At 38.2% G+C, this 14,040-nt stretch overlaps 1 protein-coding gene across 1 annotated transcript in view; it reads right to left on the reverse strand.

Annotated features, from left to right (window-relative positions):
- Positions 1 to 14,040, reverse strand: part of GYS2 (glycogen synthase 2) — a 47,330-nt gene that overhangs the window by 790 nt on the left and 32,500 nt on the right. Inside the window, exons 12-15 of the mRNA XM_045811848.2 lie at positions 7,163 to 7,289; positions 4,226 to 4,321; positions 3,248 to 3,411; positions 1,828 to 1,908 (exon numbers count right to left, since the gene is read on the reverse strand). Coding sequence (XP_045667804.1) covers positions 1,828 to 1,908; positions 3,248 to 3,411; positions 4,226 to 4,321; positions 7,163 to 7,289 — 468 coding nt within the window. The remainder of the gene's footprint in view (positions 1 to 1,827; positions 1,909 to 3,247; positions 3,412 to 4,225; positions 4,322 to 7,162; positions 7,290 to 14,040) is intronic.

Consider the following 14,040-nt stretch of genomic DNA (forward strand, 5'->3'; position numbering starts at 1 on the left):
AGGGTTAGGCCAGATGACTTGCCCAAGGTCATACAGCATGTAAGTGGTAGAGCAAAGATTTGTACCAGGGCTGTGATCGTTCCCTAGCCTTTAATATCAACTGTCATGTTACATTGCTGATACTGTCAGTCCCTATGTCACTTTGCAGATTTACTCAGCAAAATTATAGAACATGGGCATCCTGGACATGCCATGGACAGCCACCACTAGAAAGAATCCTGGAAGCCAGGCCACTTAGTTGACCCTGCAATTCCACCAGTTACTTTTATTTCAGTACATGAGCAAATGTCCCTAGGTTTTAGCCAAAATGCCCTTGTACCTAAGATTCACTGAGATGACTCATTTGATCAATGAGTGTGAAGTATAACTATGGGTCAGTCACCATAATGCCACCGAGGAAACAAAGAAGAAAAACTGATTCTTGCCCTTCAAGAGAGCACACGTTTGACTGGGGAGGACAACTGTATAAAATAGTTACAGCACTTGTCACTCTGCATTTCAACTACTTGTGTTAGTTATTATCATATCATACTTATACAATCACTTCAAGGTTCAAATATCTTGCCCGAAAGCAATAAAGAAAAAGAAAAAGAAAAGGAGCTGATTCATGCACTTAGGACTTGGCTCATAGTAGGAGCTCAATATATATTAATTGAATCAGTTGAATAAATGGATGAATATAGCTGAATTATTATCAAGTTGAGGGACTGCCTCTAAACAAGTCAAGCAATTAATCCTGTTAAAATTCTGAATATGAAAGTTGGAATTTGTATTTTGAAGGGTTTTCAAAACCCTGTCACTTCTGCATGAGCAAATTTTACCTTGGGCTAACTTTGGAGATCTGTTTCTCTTGACACTTGATATAAATGGAGTATACGTTGTGCAGAATTGATTACGGTAAAAGGGACTCCTGACTGGCAAATTACATCTGAACTCAGAGATTTATAAATACTCAATGAGGAGCTACAGCTTTGGGGAATCCCTGAATTGGAGGACTCTCATACTTGCATATATTTCTCGTGGAGGCCACGGAAGCTGATCTGTGGAGGTTGACATGAGATCTTGGCTCCTGTGGGGCATGAAACTACTAAGCTAGGATAGATCTCATACCTACCGATAAGGGTCTCATCTTTTTGCACCTAAACTTTCGCCTGGTGGGCAGAGGGGCAAAGAAGTGTGGCTTTGGACTGCTGTGTAGACTGCTGTAAGAACTAATCCCACTGAAGAGAATTGTCTGATACTGTCCTACTTCCAGCTGTGTTTCCTACCTTATATCCTTCTAAGTGAATGTGATGACAAGTAGCCTATGCTCATCTCATGAATATAAACGGCGAAGACAGCTTCAGAAGAAGACTCCCTGCTGGGCACTGCTGACTGGTACATAAATACTCATCTAGTCCAATTCTTCCCGTGGTTCCTGAATTCACTCTATGTTACTCTTGCCAAGTAGTCACCCAATATTTAAACATTTCCTTGGATAGCGAATTCACCTGCTGTTAAAGGAGGCCAGTTCATTTTTCAATAACTCAAAAGAATGGGTGTCTAACACAGTGGTTTCAAGCACTAAGGCAGGCAGAGTTTTAATGTGGAAGTGCTTCTCCAATGATAAGAATTACCTGGCTGTCGGCTCATCCTCTACATAAGGAATCAAGGGCTTTGACTTGGTCTGATTTGTCAGTTCCTCTATTCCTTGCTTTAAGGCAACATTATGAAAAAGTGTAAAAGTTTCTGTCCTTAACTAATTCTAAATTAAAAGGAGTTGGTAGGACTTACCATACACAAGAAATTTAGCTTTCAAAATACATACACAATACATAAAATACTTACCGTGGGTGGTGATGTAGGCTCCATATGGAATTTATCTGGAAAAGCTCTGCTTAACGTCAGGTACCTGGCGTGTTGATAATACTATGATAGAAAAACCAGCTCATGGTTAAAAAAATTATATATCTCAAGAACCAAGTTATATAAAATCTTTTCCTCCTAGTTAATAAAACATTTTTAAAGTGGCAGAACCTATTCACCCTAAATTTAAGAATCAGGAAAAAAATGATAGTTTATAGTTTTATTATTTTCCAGTTACTAAGTAAAGAGCTACAAAAAGTTGAAGGGAAAAGCCATAGTGGACTTACTGAAAACTCTGAATTGTGTCCTAAAACACTGGCTTCATGCTACAGACAAGCAGTATGACACGGGGAAAAGGTGGTACCTGAGTAATCAGACAAATTGGACCTAAATCCTGCTTGAGACCTTAGATAAGAAACAGAACTTCTGGGGTGCCTGAGTGGCTCAGTCAGTTGGGCGTCTGCCTTTGGCTCAGGTCATGATCGTTGAGTCCCCAGAATCTGCTTCTCCCTCTGCCCCTCCCCCTGCTTGGTTCTCTCTCTCTCTCTCTCTCTCAAATAAATAAATAAAATCTTTTTTAAAAAAGAAACGTAACTTCTAAGGGCCTTATCATTCTGCTTCCATTGTAAAATGCATACAGTACGATGAATCACCCATGGTTGTGATGAGCACTGGTGTTGTGTGGGGAGGCACTCGGCAAATGGCAGCAGCTATCATTTGTCAGGGAGAGTTTACTGGCATCTAAGCAGATACACGATGTGAAGGCAAAGTCAATTTATTTTTTATTAAATCATCCAGTGCTAAGATAGATAGACATCTGGGTATTTACAAACCTATTGCATGATTGAAAGGAGGCATTTCCTGTACTTGTCATTTGAAAACAATATTATTCCCACTCTCACCATACTTAAGGAATATGGTCACATTATTGCTTAGGGTCAAATAAAATAGAAATGTTTCTTTAGATGTTTTCCTCATATTCATGAACCAATACCTGAAATGCGTCAAGTTAAGTATTGACTATAGAATAACGAGCAAGATCCCAGCTAGATCCTGACAGACTTGCTGTTATAAGCTCAAACTAAATATAAAGATTTGGAGTTAGGACTTTGGCAGGTCATATTAAGTAAAAAAGTACATGAAAACAATGCTTGAGATTTTAACAGTTACATTACAGAGTTGACTTCGCAGATGATGACTAGAAACTATATTTTTATAGTCCAGGGGGATTTTCTTTCTTTTTTTTTTTTAAGTAGGCTCCACACCCAGCACAGATCCCAAAGCAGGGCTTGAACTCATGACCCCAAGATCAACAGTCAGATGCCCAACCGACTGAGTCACCCAGGTGCCCCACTCTAGTGGGATTTTTAAAGTAGTTCTCTTGATCCCAAACTTTACTTACTCTGCCCAAGTATCTCCAATCCAGAAGATCGGAGAGCCTCTCAGTTCGGTTTCTCTGAATAATTCTTTGGCGGCGTGACTGTTTGCAAAATCCATAGAGAAACTGAGTCAGCTGATTGCAGGAATCATCTGGAGAACGGAACCGCCTGTCAACAATGTAAATACCTGAGGAGCACAAAAAACAAAGCACGGGTAAACATAGGGCTGACCTTAGAATGTTTCCTCTCCCATTCCTTAGGTTCAATTACAGACTACCACACGCATTAACTACTCCCTGACTCCCCTACTGCCTCTGTTTTTTCTTTTCCTTTCCAAGGCTGTTTTTCTTCTGTGATCTCCTCCTAATGGTTTACAACTGTTGCCAACATACAGGCAACACCGTGGCTCTTGCTAAAAAAAAAATTGGCAGTAGAAGGATGCCCTGGGTCAGTGATTCTCCCCGGAACTGCTCACTAACCACAATCTCTGGGGCGAGACCTGGGGATCCGTGATTTTTAGGCTCCCTAATGTTCCCACTGTGCACCCCTGGCTGAGAACCACAGCTCTAGCCTGAGGAAAGAGAACCGTGACAAGGAGACCATAGAAGGCCAGGAAATTGGCAACGTGTAGGCAGACAATCCATCCCATCTCACTTTTCTTGCTGCTAGGCAACACGGACACAGAGATGGTGGTATGCAAATTCTTCTGTCATCTTAAACAATTTAAGTGAATTTTGCAAACTTGGCACAGACCTGTAAAATAATGGTGCTGACCAATCTATGTACTCTAAGGCCATAGTTACTGTAACATCAATATATTTAATATTAATAGCATTTTTATTTTTTCTATGAACCACATAATTATATCTACTTTTAATTAAACAAGAAGTATAAACATTAGTCATCAGGATAGCTTTAGAGTTAGGCTCCCTAAAGACCCCGTGCTTTGTTTGGTTAGAGGTCACTTCTCCCTGCATCGGGCGGATGATGAAAAACCTCACCGTAAGCAGTAGGATCAGCCACGTGCTCCTGCATGAAACAGCCAAAGCCGGAAAGGTTGGTTGTCACACTGGGGATACCCATCACAGTGCATTCAGCTGCCAGGGGAAATAGACAAAGGCTTGGCTTCAGACCAGCTCCTATACCCTTTTATGCACAGAGCGGGGGGAAAGCCCAAGTCTGCCTAGTAATAGCGATGTTTCTTTTGTATCAGGCACAGTACTAAGATCTTTACAAGTATTAACTCATTTAATCTTTTCAACAACCATTTAATCTTCTCAACAACAATGAAGTGAGACTGTCATTATCTCTATCATATAGATGAAGAAATTGAGGCACAGAGAGGTTAAATAATTTGCCCAATGTCACAAAGCCAGGAAATGGGATAGAGTTGTGATTGAAGCCAAGTGCCCAGCTCCAGGGCTCCTGTTTGGAACTGCTACTCTACACTGCCTCTCATTCCAGCTGGTTTCATTTTTTGCTCCATTCTAAGCTGTGTCTCTAAGTATGTGGTGAGTTTGTGGGTTTGGGACATGAGCAACTCCTCCCATTGTATTAATCTCTCTTGACACAAATCTCTCCACTTCCCCAAGTGTCCATTGTACCCGTACCCTCCCCAGTCTTCTCTCCCCTTCTAGTCAAAACCTGTTTTTCATAAAATAGTGGATATGTTTCTTTTAAGAAGTATTACCCCTCAAGGATGTCTGCATTTTTAACAAGGAATTTATATTTGATTATGGAATTAATCTTGGTTGGCTAGTGGGGATGGGTTAAAAGAAAGATTTCTCCACTAATCAAGAAGTAATGCAGTTTAGACAGTAGCCTTTTCTTCTGCTCTGCAAGTATTGCCTTGTGGTTTATCTCTAGACAGATGTGGTCTCCTAGTTTTTGGAGGAGGTGGTGGAGGAGAAAATGGGACAGGGATTCTTGACCCATACGAGAATCTGATGAAAACCTGGAACTCCTCCCCAGAAAAATTCTTACTCATACATGCATAAAGAATTTTGCCTACAATTCCATGGAAGTTCGCAGAACTTATTTTTATTAAATACTCATTAACAGACAGGTAATGAAATACCAGGTACTCATAACCTCCACAAATGTTCATTGAATGAATTTAATGGAATAAGTACTTATATTCATTGGATTTTCTCAAAACACAGACTTAAATGAATACTTTCCGGAGTGTGTTAAACTTAGTACCAAATAAAAAGTGATTCTAAAAAATTTAGAATTATCTAATATGCTAACACCAAACTTATACCACCAGGGGTCTTGTTATTGCTGTAACTACAGGTTAGGTGAGGAGTAGCCAACTTCCTTCAAAGCAGAGAATGACTCATTCTCAAACTTTTTTTTCCATCCACTTATCTTTTATAATACTTTTGCTGGTCTTTATCTTAAAACACTAGATGTATCTCCTCTATCATTTTGGGTTAAGTGTATCTTTGTCCTATAAAATGACATTTGGTGGAAAGTCTTCTGTAAGTTATAGAACATTCTCTTTACCCAACACAAAGGATTTCCCACATCCTTCAGTCACTCAGGCTTTGGTTTTGTGCTTCTCTATTTTTGAAACTTCCTTGATAATAAATTATGTTACTTACTAGAAATAATGGGAACAAAAGTCAATAATAAAATGTTAAGTTCATCAGTAAAATATTCATTTTATGTATCGTAAAAAATAGATACCCTGTTACAAACAGTTTAAGATAATATGTGGGTATTTCATAAGTAAGAAGACACCATCTTTATAAAAGTGACAACTGATACCCATAACAATTTTTAGAACTACAAAAGAGATAGCTGGAAGAGTTGGATCAATAGCTTTTCTGTGTCATGTTTCAAGTGGAGATAATATTTTATTTATTTTCCCCAGAAGTTTTAATATTTTTACAGCTGCTGGCAAATTATTCTTGGTGGGACCTAGAATGATAGAATAGGACCTTATGTCAAAAGATGTGCGATTTCATGTTGCTCCTTATGTAGAGATCCTACTTATATAGAATTTTCAATTCTATATTGAAATTCTGGAATCAGAATACAAAGATTAGAAAAATTCTTCCTCTTCATAATTCAGCCATGATCTCCCTAACCTTGACTGCTGCCACCCCTTGGTTGGGCAATAACGACATTGAGATCAGAAAGCAAAATTTATTAATTATGCATAAAAAGGTTTTCTGAACCTTTTCTTTTAAAATTATAAATGAAATTATATTTAAATAAAAAGGAAAATCTCAAATTACTAATATGAGATGGAAAAGTCAGTGTTATATTCTTTCCATTGGCATTTATTTAAAGTATTTGTTTCCTTTTTAATTAGGCATCCAAGTCCAAATGCAAATTGATTGCTCTTGATACCAATGACAAACATGATCATAGGGGACAAAAAAGAAAAATAGGTAGTGCATCTGGGAATCTACCATCGGGAAGGAAAAAAAAAAGGCAGATGAAGAGGTGGAAAGTCTGAATGAAATGATGTCAGGGTCACAATACCTATTACCAAATTGACATTTTATCTTGAAAGTACCTCTTTTTTGGGTGACAAGGGTGTGAGGAACACTTTTCATTGTACACCTTCTTATACTGTTTGTTTCTTTAGCTATGTGACCGTGGTACCCATTAAAAATTAAATACACCCATTAATTTTAAAAAAACATTCTGAAATAAGTTTTAGAGAACACTTTTGCTGGACCATTGTTTCTCATCTTAAACCTACTTGCACTCAATTTCTCCTTTATATGAATAGTTGGGACTGGTAGAGTCCCAACTCAATAATATGTAATCTTCATAACACATTCTTATTCTTTGTAATACAGCATATTATTATAATTTAACCTAGTAGAAATTACATATCAGCTTTGAATATTATATCCATGTGCATAAAATAATAGATCAATAAGTTTTGAAACATTCCACAATCTATACATGCCACATACCCGGAGTATAACCCCACGGTTCATAGTATGATGGAAATACTCCAAGATGACAACCTCGGACAAACTCTTCATAATCCATGGGTAATAAGGGGCTGGTGGAGGATAGAAACTCTGGGTGCAAAATCACCTACAAAAGGAAAATTCTAATGAGAAAAAAAAGAAAAGAAGAAATTAAAGCAAAAAATCTCCCATAGTTCGGTATCTTAATGCTATAGAATCCTTGTGTTCTAGATTCAGGGAGAGAGAGAAGACAAAAAAAAAAGAGAAAGAAATAAGCTTGAGTGCTTTTCTCTCTGTCCCCATTCTGTGTAAGTATCTATTCTGTGGACTAACTTTCTCTCAGATTCCAAGGCCTACATTGGAGGAAAGGGAGTTAATATGACCATTTTTGTTCTCATGCTAAGCTACATCCTTCAACCCAGACTATATTGACAATAAAGGTATCTTTTTAAAGATCTTATTTTTTAAGTAATTTCTACACCCAATGTGGGGCTCAAACTCACAACCCTGAGGTCAAGAGTCACATGCTTGAGGCACCTGGGTGGCTCAGTTGGTTAAGGGTCTGCCTTTGGCTCAGGTCATGATCCCAGGGTCCTGGGATTGAGCCCCACATGGGGCTCCCTGCTCAGTAGGGAGCCTGCTTCTCCCTCTGCCTGCTGCTCCCCCTGCTCGTGCGTGCGCACTCTCTCTCTAATAAATAAACAAATCTTAAAAAAAAAAGAGAGAGTCACGTGGTCTACCAACTGAGCCAACCAGGCATTTCAACAATAAAGTTTTCTAATGGCTGACTGCTGTCTTATTTCTCAATTTGCTCCTACCTGGAGCAGGAAAGAGGGCAGCTGTGTAATAGGCTGCCCTCCGCTGTGCCAGACGCAAGTTAGCCTAGGGAAATGGAACTAAGGGACAGAGATGCACTAGGAATCTCATCTAGATTAGATCAGACTAGAAGCCTTTACTTAAGTCACCATCCTCTCTTACCTGGAGGTAATCACCTCCTATCTCCCTGCTTCTATGCTGCAAGGTCTCTATTCAGCACAACTAGAGTGAACATTTAAAAATTCCAAATCCTTCAGTGGCTTCCCATTTCACTCAGAGTAAAAGCCAAAGTATTTACCACGGCCTTTAAGCAATTGTGTTCTGGTAAATGTTTAAGAATGAAAAACCAAAATATGAGTATATATTTGTACATAAGTTTACCGTACATTTTATTGACATAAAGAATGTATAGCATATAATTTCCAAATAACAAAAAATGTATACACAAAAACCTGCACACAGATGTTTGTATCAGCTTTATTCATAATTGATAAAACTTGGGAGCAATCAAAATAACCCTTACTAGGTGAGTAAATAAATAAACTGTCCAGACAACAGAATATTATTCAATGCTAAGAAGAAATGAGCTATCAAGGCATGAAAAGACATGGAAAAAAATTAAATATACATTACTAAATGAAAAAATCCAATCTGAAAGGCCACACACTATATGATTCCAACTATATGATATTCTGGAAAAGGCAGAACTATAGAGACAGAAAAACGATCAGTGCTTGGATGGGGGCAGGGTTGAACAGGCAGAGCACAGAAGTATTTTAGAGCAGTGGAACTATTCTGTATGATTTTGTAATGATGGATATGTACATGTCATTATACATTTATCAAAAGTCACAGAAGGTAAAACGCCAACAGTGTAACTTAATGTGAACTATACATCTTGATGCATAATAATGTGTCAATGTAGGTTCACCAGTAACAAATATAAGATCCTGGTACTATATGTGGACAGTGGGGGAGGCTGTACATGTGTGTGGGCAGGGGTATGTGGGAACTCTCTGTACTTTCTGCTCAACTTTCCTGTGAACTTAAAACTTTTCTAAAGAATGAAGTCTATTAAAATATATGTAGTACTCTCCTTATTATAAACTCTAGATGGTTAAATGCTCCCAAATGCTTTTGTTGACTTTTGCTAAAATCTTGTTTTCAGAACCAACTTATGGTTTCAACTGAGGACTGAATGTAGTTATGACGTGAATGTTGATCCATTCAGAGATATATGGCAGGATTTCATAGGTTCATCAGTGATGTGACATGAGTGACTTCTTTCCTGAGTTGGATGTTAGCCTTTGAATATCAGCAAAATAGTTACTTGTGTTATTGTGCTGTTCACAATTTTGTGTAATGACTCTAGACACAACCCTTTTAAGTTTAATTTGCATTGTTAATATTTCTCCACCATCTTCTTAAGTCTAGACAATCGATACACAATTAATCAAGCCATGATGTATAGTGTTCACCTATTTTCACTCTCTAGATACTCCCGCTACAGTCGGTTTCAAGCTACCAATGTGATGTCCCTGAACTGGAGATGGGAAAGGCAATAACACACCATCACAGAATATTTCCACCACGTGGGTACAACAGCCGTAAATAACTTCAAGTGCATAGATGATCATAAAATGTAGTAAAGGATTAGGGTGTGATGAGTTTTGAGCATTACCTTTCATTTTAATATGATTGATTTATATTTTAAGTTGATATAATTTAGCTTTAAAAATAGTTATTTTTAACTGGCTCACAAAACTTCTGAGAATTTAGCAACTGGCTCTCGTGCGCTGGTATGAGCCGGTACTGGGACTACACTGCCTGTAATGTTATGCAAAGGCAGAGACAAGAGAGAGAATGGCTGTTATTGGAACACTGTGACTAGAACAGCTACTTAACGGGTCACCTGGATGAACGAAGTCTCCAATTTTTCCTATTTATTAAAGTTTTTCTTGAACCATTATTAGGCAATGTGTCAGTCTCTCCCCATAGTTAAGTAGTTGTTAAAAATAAATAAAATCTGATTTAAAAGCATTGGGATTATATATATATATATATATATATATATATATATATATACACACACATATATAATGTGTATACTATATATAATATAGCATTTATATTGTACGCATATATATAATATATATCATATATATACATAACATACAAAATATATGATACATATATATTTATACTGTATACATTATATACATTATATATCTTAATATATAATATATACATATATATTATTTATATTATATATAATATAATAAAAGAATAAGTGTATATTTTTCCAAAGAGATTACTTTGAAGAAAAACCCTAATTCAGATATATAACAATGACAACAGTTGTATGATACTTTATATATTATAATGTTCTCATATAATACTTCATTTAATCCTAATAACATCATAACATTCTCATAACTCTAATTTTAGAAATTAATTATAAACACTATAAATAAATTATATACATTAGTTATAGCTCAGGAGACCCACAAATGGGAGCTAGGTTAAACTTAAGAAATCAAAGGTAAAATATCCATAACTAGTACCTAAAAATGGTAGTTCATTCAACCATAAGATTTACAAATCGCAAAGTAAAAATAGATCAAATATTTTCCTCCATAAAACATGATTTGAGTTCTTATCATGTGTAAAGTACCACACGAGGAAAAGAGACGAAGACACAGATCCTGTGTCCAGACAATCATGAAATCAGCAGCCCAGTGTATTCCTGGCAGATATCAGCAAACAGGATTCAAATCTCATTGTGCCTGCTTTGGCATTTCCAAGCCTGGGAAAATCTGTACTCTCCAAAGCCCATTTTGGAACATGAAAATATCATGGCTCATTTGTTTTGTTTCCAGCCAAACAGAATGACAGCATAACTAAAATACGAAAACAGCTGCTCTGGGCCCTGAACAGCCAAAGACAGAGGCCCAGGGCGGAGGAAAGGATGTTAGAGGTCAGCCCAAGATTACCAGGAGGATTAAATGAGATCCTGTATACAAAAGGCCCCAGCAAAGCACCTGGCTCACAGCAGACCCTGGATCAGTAGGGAAAAAAACAAATAAAAACCAAAACGTTGTCTAACCACATCTATCCCGTGAGGGAATTAAGATCCCGGGGAGCTGATTTACTTTCACAGAGTGCTGGCACCAGGTCAAGACCCGGAGTCTGCACTGTAGCTTTTTCTCACTACACGCACTGCCGAGGCAGAACTGATGATAAATTCAACTTCAGAATAATCTGCAACGTTTCCTGAGTCAAGTGGTCACGTTCATATAAAGAGCTTGTCAATCCACTCTGAGAGTTAAGAACCACTCGATAGAGTTCTGTAAATATGCAGGTGATCAAATGAGTACTCCCATTAGCGCAGGGCCTGAGTCAGTGTTAAGCGTTTAAAGGATACTAGTCATAAATAAAACACCTAATTCTGAGTTGGCCAAAAATTATCTCAGTGCTTGGAGCGTGTCTTGTTATGAAGGGGCTATTCTTTTATGTCTTGTGCCGTGTTTGCTTTATGATAATAACCAATGAAAGTCTCACACTATTCATGAGTTGATCTATATAAACATAATTTGTATGAGACAAACTCCCTTCTCCATTCACTCTACAGAAGACATGTGCTTTTATATCTCTGTGCCTTTTTATCTACTTCTCCCAGCTCTCTGCATGAGGAACTGTTGTCCGCACGATAAACTCCTGCTCGTCAGTCAAGATCTAGCTAACATGTCATCCTTTTATAAAACATTATCAAATTCTCCAGGCAGAGATAAATCCTCCATTTTCTGCTCTCATCAAATCCTGTTACACCTCTCTTCTAAAAGTTACCGAGCACCCGTGCTATGCTACTTACCGGGCTAAGTACGGGTAAAAGCTGACAGTTCTCGTGCACTCACCACGTGCCACCTACTGTGGCATCAATCACTTATTTAAGCCTCACAACAATTCTGTGAGTGTGGGCCTCTTTTACCCATTTTACAGATGAGAAGACTGAGGTAGATTAAGTATATTTGCAAATTGATTAAGTGGCAGAGATTTAAAGGCAAACAAGGGATCTTGATTGACAGCCCCGACTGCCTCCCCTCTGGAGCAACTGCAGCAGCTGCTCTAGCCTGTAGACCTGGCAGAGATGGGTACTAGTGCCCACTCGTTTCTGCACAACCAGGGGCTCTTTAAATGGGCAACTTTTGTTTGGAAAATCCCTACTCCGACTAACAGGAATCCCTATTAAAATTGTTGCATGCAATTGCTCATAGAATAAGGGATCCGTGTGCCTACCAATGTGAAACTGTTTGGTAGGTGAACGAACCACATGAAAGTAAAACATAAAGGGAAGGCTTAGATATAGGGAAATGATGTATGTGGTAATGCTAATATATTTAAAATAAGTCACAGTAAACCACAATACACACACACACACACACACACACAGGCATCTTTTGTATTAAGAAAGGAAGTATTAGAAAATAATTTGGAATCTGTGTTAGCTATAGATTGATTGTACTGTTGGAAACCTTTTTTTTTTTGGTGCACACAGGAGTGCACGTGCTTCTGTGTGTGTGTATGTGTGCATGTGTGTGTGTGTGTGCGTGCGTTTCCTTCCCCTAGCTGACCAGCCAAGTTAGTGGTCTGCTTTTTCCCTGTATGAATCACTACATAGTGCTGCTAGGTGTGTCTATTTTTCATGCACTTGTTAATTTTTATTAATTCTAGTTTTTGTTAATGACCTTTGACTTTCCTTTTTGTGAAAGAAAGAAAAAGAAAGAAAGAAAGAAAGAAAGAAAGAAAGAAAGAAAGAAAGAAAGAAAGAAAGAAAGAAAGAAAGAAAGGTTGAGAGGTGTTTAGAACTGGGCTGCAGTCTGTGGGTCTTCCCTCCTCATCCTTCCTTCCCCCTCTTTCCACCGTGTCTGATTACCCCTCCCTGCCTGCTTCTGCTTTCAATCTCTATCCTTCACAGGCATTTTCAGCCATAAGTGTTTTCACATCTAATCCTGTTTTGGTGTCTGCTTCTCAGAGAATGAAAACTGAGAAAATTTATATGAGACACAATCACTGTCTCAAAGAACTCACAATCTCACTGGAGGAATAGACATAGATATTTTAGAACTCCAAATAACTCAGTGTGATGATTCCTGTATTTTAGTGATATAAAGCATCTTGAGAATGCAGATAAAGTGATTACTCCGTCTGGAGTAGATGAATGTGTGTTAACGACAAACACAAGGAGGAGATGACTTCTAGGTTGGATCTCAAAGGAGCTGTTAGAATGGCTGAGATAAGGGCACTTCAGAAAGAGAGAATAACATCAGCAAAGACACAGAGGGATAAAGTGTTTAACATACTTAGGAAATAGTGTACTTGTCCATTCCTGAGAAATGGCTTCACTGTTAACCATACCTCACATACACACACAGAGATCAGCAGAGCATAGTTTGTTCAGAGCTCCCAATTTCAAGGGACCTTCCTGACCCAGTCTTTCCAAGAACAAAGGAAGCATAAACCACAGTCATGGCTCCATGCCTCCCTTTCCGTCTATATTTATTGTACATATCATGTGCCAGGCACCCGACAGATCCTCAGAGGAAGAGCTGCAGATTTAAATATAAGTGTGACTAAGTTCTGTAAAACACAAAGCTACAGGAAAATAATAGGCTTTCTTTCCATCACTATTTCCTTTCCAAGAGAAAAAAAAGTTGAGAAGGACCAGTCTAAACTACATGAAAATGAGATCAAATTAGTGCTGACGCACCCTGGAGTGAGGTAAGTTCCTGCAGATCCAACAGTGCTGAAAAATGTAAAGGATGGTGCACCTGGGAGATACGTCCCTGCATTTCCAGGGGAAAATTTGTAGCCTGCCTATTACGGGATGTGTGCTGGGGGTAAAAGTTTTGAAAATGCAGAAACACAAATGAGAACATAAAAGTCACCCATAACTCTATGGCACAGGGAAATATACACATATGTGTGTGTCTATGTACGCACTCATGCATGTGTGTGTGTAGGACATGTTTAAAATGGATGGGATAACACCACATGGGACATTG

This window comes from Ursus americanus, chromosome 25 (assembly GCF_024610735.1).
Source record: "Ursus americanus isolate L20-20 chromosome 25, mUrsAme1.1.p, whole genome shotgun sequence".
NCBI classification, from domain to species: Eukaryota; Metazoa; Chordata; class Mammalia; order Carnivora; family Ursidae; genus Ursus; species Ursus americanus.